The sequence below is a fragment of the Tupaia chinensis genome, unplaced genomic scaffold, assembly GCF_000334495.1.
Source record: "Tupaia chinensis unplaced genomic scaffold, TupChi_1.0 Scaffold145652_1, whole genome shotgun sequence".
NCBI classification, from domain to species: domain Eukaryota; kingdom Metazoa; phylum Chordata; class Mammalia; order Scandentia; family Tupaiidae; genus Tupaia; species Tupaia belangeri.
The window spans coordinates 2,304,224-2,310,341 of NW_006205509.1; the positions used below are offsets into that span (position 1 = coordinate 2,304,224).

A 6,118-nucleotide genomic window follows, 5' to 3' on the forward strand; every position below is an offset into this window, starting at 1 on the left:
GGGATGTAGTCACGCAGGTCGCGGGTGCGGCTGTGGTACAGAAAGCGGCGGGCGTACATGCGCTGGATGATGGCCGTCACGTTCCCAAACACCACCGCGTGCATCAGGGCTGGGGGAGGGTGGTGAGAGCGGGTCACTATAGGACCAGCCTGGCCTGGCCCGGCCTGATACCATGCTGGATATCCGTGCTCTTCCCCCTTCCATCCCCACACCCTTCCAGGCAAGACAGGCAGGCTTTGTGTGCACAGTCCCTTCCAGTCCCAGCCTGCTGGTCCACGGACCGCCTAAAGCAGCAGAACCGCAGGACCCTGGAGGAGGTGAGAAAGGAGGGGATGCCTGAAGCCAGAACCCAGGGGTAGGCCAGAAGACAGGCCCGCGGGTCAGGCCTCACCACCGATGAGCATGGTGCAGATGGAGAAGATCTTCTCGGTGTCCGTGTTGGCGGACACATTGCCGAAGCCCACGCTGGTGAGGCTGCTGAGCGCGAAGTACAGGGAGGTGATGTAGGCACTGCGCAGCGACGGGCCGCCCAGGAGCTCCAGCCCTGTCCCATTGGCCTCGTTGCCATTGCTGCAGTTGTCGCTCCGGCCAGAGCTGTTCCCTCCAGCTGGGCTCCGGCCCACCAGGTAGTAGGGGGTCTCCAGTCTGCGGGCCAGTTCCTGCAGCCAGCCTGGAGGGGGAGTGGGAGAGCAGGCGACTCACTGGCAGGGGGCAGGGGACATGCAGTAGCAGATCCATCCTCATGGCTATCTGCCACTTTCCCTCTTCTCTGCCAGCCCAGCCAGCATACTTAGGGACCCCTGCTACCCTCTGCATACAGGCACATGAGGAAGAGGCCGTCAGCTCCCCAGCCAGTGCCTACTGGCACCTAGAATGGTGTGGAGTATCACGCCCTCTTCTCCATGGCTGGCAATGATCCCAGGTAACAAACCCAGCTGGAGAGGGCCAAAGGACAGTGTGTGTATGTGTGTGTGTTGGGGGTGGGGTGGGTGGGTAATCAATGTGTTCAACCACAGCCTGTCCCCAAGGCTGGCTAGGTGAGGCCACCTACTCTGCTCTGTCTACCCAGACTTCTCTTCCTGTCTTTCTCTGAGCTCATCTGCTCCAAAAAGTCCTCCCCCTGGCTCCATTCATCTTCATCCCTCCCCACAACCACACAAACCACCCAAACTCACGTACACATTCTCAAGCACACCTACGTGGATGTGTGTGTACAAACTGTTGAGCCTATGCACATGCCCCACAGAGTCCAGAAAACAAGGACACATGTGTGAGCATTTCACAGGTGCCCGGCCTCTGCCATGGCCACTCCCACGGAAAGACCTGTGCACACTTGGCAGAGAGTCAAAGGTGCACAGGTGCTTGCACACTGCATGGGCCCAAGCTGCAGGTGAACACAGATGCCACAGGCAGGCAGGCCCCCGAGCCCTCACGCAGTCACACATGTGCAGGTGCAGGCCAGACTCGGCCACTGTGCAGAAGCCAAATTTGCTCTGGTCTCTTCAACCCTATATCTTCAGCCTGGTCTGGGCAGGATGTAGGGCTGTAAACTGGGGTCTCTCGTGAGCCTGTGGCTACCATTTAGTCACCAGGAGACCAAGGCAGGTGACTGGGGCTTACCCAGCAGCCCACCAGGCTTCACAATGTCCATCTGCTAGAGAGGCCTGCCACATGGGAGGGCCAGAAACCCTCTGACTTTAGCTGGAAGGTTGTGAGAGCTCTAGGATGTTGGGTAGGGGCCCACAGAGGTCTAGGCAGAGCTGGGGCCACAGGAAATAAAGGAGAGAGGGCAGGCTGGCTGACGTAGAGCGGAGAGGCAGAGGTCACTGTGGGAAATGGCTGCAGTGGACCAGTGGGGCACCGCCTCTCCACACATGCTCTGGCCCTCCCGCCTCAACACACAGACCCCAACTCCATGCTCTCCCCAGCACCTTGCACTTGCAGGTCCCGAGGTCCCCACCCCACTGTTGCCCACTCATTCAGCAACCTCTAGCACTGTGTGTCAGGAGCTGGGGCCCACAGCAGCTTCCTGCCATAGCTGCAGGACAGAAGACGCAGGGTAGGGTATATCTCAGAGGTACCACATAATGCGGGCTCACGCCGAAGTGCTATGGGCTAGGGCTAGAAGGTTCCGAGAAGAGAGGACATCTGTGCTTGGTCTCAAAGGATAGGTAGCATTTTGACACAAGAAAACACAGAGGGTCATTCCAGAAGGAAACCTGAAAACCAAGCTTTTAAGACAAGAACGGGCAAGCAGCTCAGTTTGGCTGGAACGTGTGGTTATCACTGAGGGCCTCCGACTCCAGGCTAAGGTACCGGGGGCATCATTAAGGCCTTGCAGAGGTCAGCCCTCGTTACTTGTGGTGTGCAATGAGAACAGGATGGACTATGCAGAGCTCTTCAGTGTTGGGCCTCTGGGAGTGAAGCAGAAGCCTGGGGTGAGGCAGATGCCCGAGTTAAGGGGAGTGGGGTGGAGAGGTGAGAATGGCAGGACAGAGGAGAGGAGAGGGGGTCTCTGTCTGGGCCAGGAGCAGCAGCAGCAGAGGCTGTTCTGGAGGCTGGGAGCTTTCACACTGCAAAGTGCCACGTTAGCTCCCTCAGTGTTCAAAGCCATCCTCTGTAGACCCACCCGTGTCCACTGGGCTCATGGGAATCCAGGGAGGAACTTGGCCTCTACGGGCTGCAATGGGGAATCAAGGCAAGCAAGCCTCAAAGGAGCCACTTCCTACCAGAGGAAGCCGGGCCACCAGCCTGCTGCCAGCCCAGTTTCCCTCCCGCTCTTCTCAGGGCTAGACTCTGGGAGACCTGGGTTTGGCACCAACCCAGGAGGGAGCAGTTTCCCTGGAGAAAGGAGAGATGATGACGTGAAGGACTTGGAGAGTTTCCATAGGTGAACTGGTACCAGACACCACCCTGGAACTCGGGTCTAGGCTGACAAACTGCTAGGTAGAGTTCTGTCAACAGCTCCCCAACCCCCACCCCGCCACTCTTGTGCCCATCAAGGTGGGCCCAGAGCCCCGTCCAGAGCTGAGGTGTTCTTAGTATCGGATCAGCAGCCCCCAGGAGGTGGTCAGGATAGCAGAGCCTACTGGACTCCAGACCCAGGGTGTCCAGTCCGGTTGCAGGGCACAGGGCCACTGGGGGTTTGGTGTCTTGGCCTATTTTGGAGGTTGGTGGAGACAGGGTCAGGGCTTTGTTTCACCCTCGGCCATCTCCCTGCCCTCCGTACTGGGGGTCTGACCCCAAAGCGGCCTCTGGTGCAGACTCCCTCTGGGAAGGGCAGGTGCCGAGAAGCCTGGAGTGCCTGGTTTCCACTGCTCAGCAACTAATGCACCCTGGGGACACTCTGTGGGCCCCTGAGGCACACACAGGTCTCCTGTGAGCTCAGGGAGGGAGTGATGACTCACAGGAGCCTCATCTTCCTCAAGGAACTGATGACAGTAGGTTTCTAAGGCTGACCTGGACGTCTGCGGCTCCACCGAGGAGCCCACAGTTATGAGAGGCCACCCGGGGAGCTGGAAGCTGTGCTGAAAGTCGGGGCCAGGGCTGGCAGAGGCTGGGGGCTCGGGAGAAAGACCGAGTGTTCAGTTTGGGGCTGGGGAGCAGAGAGTTAGAAATGGCTAGATGGGAGAGAATGGGATAGGAGAAAAGATGCAAGTGGAGACGGTCACCGAGTGGCCAAAGTGGAATGGCTGAGGGGAGAGATGAGGAGGGATGTGAGGAAAGGTCTTTCTGCAGCTCCTGGGACCTGAAGGGTCCGCAGAGGAGACCCAGCGAGAGGCACATCACATACACAAAGAGGAGCGGGGTCGGCAGGGTCAGTGCTGCAGGGACTTCAAGGAGAATGCGAGTTTGGCCCTGGAAGGTCATGGGGACCTTCTGGGCGACATCTTGGGTGGAGAGGTGGGGGTGGAAACCCTCCTGGCAGGAGTTCAGACATGAGTGGGTGGTGAGCAGAGGGAGGAGCTGTGGAATGGAGGTGAAATGAAGGAGAGAGAAGATAAGGGGGGATGCCGAAAAAGCGGCTCTCTATGCTGGGGGACGGTGGAGACAGCTGAGACAGGTGAACCGGAGGTGACAAGTGGAGCAGCCACTGTGAGACCCAAGGTGGTAGGGACAAGCTTCAGAGGGCGTACTGGGGAGGCACAGGCATCAGAGGACCCTCCGGGGCAGCGGTTCCCACTTGTCCTTCCCAATTGGGCAGGGGTTTAAGGAATGTGACGGCATCCTTGAGGAGGAGGCCATGGCGGGTGACTGGGGCTCACCAGTAGCTGGGCCCAAGACCCCTGCTGCTGGAAAGAGGTCTGCCACGTAGGATGGCCGTCACACTCAAACCCGCACACCCCTCCTCTGACACACACACGCAGATGTGCATGTCTCGGACACCCCGCACCAGCACACATTCGTGCCGACGTTTCTCCAACACGTACGCACCCTCCTCACGCTCACGCTCACGCTCACACGCACACACAAGGAGGCTCCGGTACCAATCTCGGGCAGCTCCGACTCGCTGCTCTCGATCTCCCGCTGGCCAATGTAGAACCAGACACAGGCCACCCAGTGGGCGAGCAGGGCGAACACGGCCATGAGCAGGGTGAGCACCACGGCGCTGTACTGCGAGTACCGGTCCAGCCGCGGGAGCAGGCGAAGCAGCCGCAGCAGCCGCACGGTCTTCAGCAGGTGGGCCCCGAAGTACTGAGATGGGGAGCAAGAGGCGCAGGGCGGTCACCCAGGGCCATGACCACCCTCCCCAATCCCAAAGCCTGGCAAGCCCCACTGACCACGTTGACCTTGAAGGCATGTAGCAGGTCAAAGGGCAGCGCCGCGATGACATCCAGCAAGAACCAGGTGGTGACGTAGTGGAGGCAAATGGACTTTGGGGCGAACACCACCTGGCCCGACTTGGACACAAACGTGGTACGGAAGTTCAGCACGATGTCTGTGGGGAAGCCGAGTGGGAGTCAGCGTAGTGGGGGCCACCCTTCCCGGGTATGCTGGGTACCTAACATGGCCCAGGGCCCACTGCGCCATCGACCCACTCGGTGCTCACAGTAATTCTCACAGCCAGGCATCGTTGTGCCTATTTTGTGGAGAGACAGACTGAGGCCGAGAGGCTTTGACTGGCTCGGGGTCGGGTAACATGTTAGTGCCAGAGACCTATTTGGAAACTGGGTGTGATTTCAAAGCTCAGGGTCACAACAGAAGCACAAGGGAGACACCTGTGGGACACTAGAAGCCACAAGGCTGTCCCCATCAGAGCCCAAGGGTGCCCAGCATGGGGTGGGGCAGAAGGCACCCAGTGTGCGTACCAAGGATGAAGAGGACCTCCACGGCCAGGTCACAGACGCTGGGCGGGCCGCGGGCAGCACTGGGCTCCCGGGCTGTGCTCACGCACACACTATAGGGCACGGTGACGGCCACATAGAGTGTGGCGAGCAGGATGAAGCCGTCCCAGGTGGCCCTGAGCGCCCCGCAGTGCAGCAGGATGAAGGGTGACTTCCGGATGGCAGCTACTTTGTACTCCGGCAAGTTTGGCTTCTCCCCAAACACGCCCTGAGTGGGCAGGGCAGGGCCAGGCAGGGAGAAAAGGACATTGGCACAGGTTGAGTGTGACAGTGCGCTCACTTGCTTTCTCCCACTGCATTCTCAGAGCACTCTCTGACCTAGCCTAGGCATTGGAGTCCCATTTCACAGGTCAGCAAAGTGAGGCTCTGGAGTTAGTGAGTTAGCTGAGGTCACACAGCTGCTTAAGGGAGAAGCCAGGATTGAACCAAAGCCCATCTGGCTCCAAGGCCAAGACCTTCCCCTCTCATCTTTGATGGGCAACACATGTGACATTCCCTCCCTCAGCCCCAAGCCTCACAGTGCCTGTGAGGCCTGGGTGGCCTTGGGCAGTGGCTCTGTGGTGGGCCCAGCTCACTCCCCCTTCTCCTCTGCCTGCCCCTGCCCTGTTCCCAACCCCAAACACACACCCTCGTGCTCAATCCACCTTATTGAGCTTGTGCTTGCCCTTGGGTTGCTTCTGCAGGTGTCCAGACAGGTGATAGAGCACCGCCCGGCTTCGCCGCCGGTTGGCATTGAAGCCTTTGGCTCCTGCCCGGCCGGACCGGCGCACGGC

At 59.6% G+C, this 6,118-nt stretch overlaps 1 protein-coding gene across 2 annotated transcripts in view; it reads right to left on the reverse strand.

The window, feature by feature from the left end:
* The window catches only part of KCNH3 (potassium voltage-gated channel subfamily H member 3), a 19,482-nt gene that overhangs the window by 9,775 nt on the left and 3,589 nt on the right, over nt 1–6,118 (reverse strand). Inside the window, exons 5-9 of one of the 2 annotated variants that reach the window (XM_006168202.1) lie at nt 5,990–6,090; nt 5,310–5,553; nt 4,782–4,939; nt 4,488–4,695; nt 544–670 (exon numbers count right to left, since the gene is read on the reverse strand). In XM_006168202.1, the coding sequence (XP_006168264.1) occupies nt 544–670; nt 4,488–4,695; nt 4,782–4,939; nt 5,310–5,553; nt 5,990–6,090 (838 nt within the window). Of the gene's footprint in view, nt 1–391; nt 671–4,487; nt 4,696–4,781; nt 4,940–5,309; nt 5,554–5,989; nt 6,091–6,118 lie in introns of both variants that reach the window. The other variant, XM_006168203.1, reaches the window with a different exon arrangement.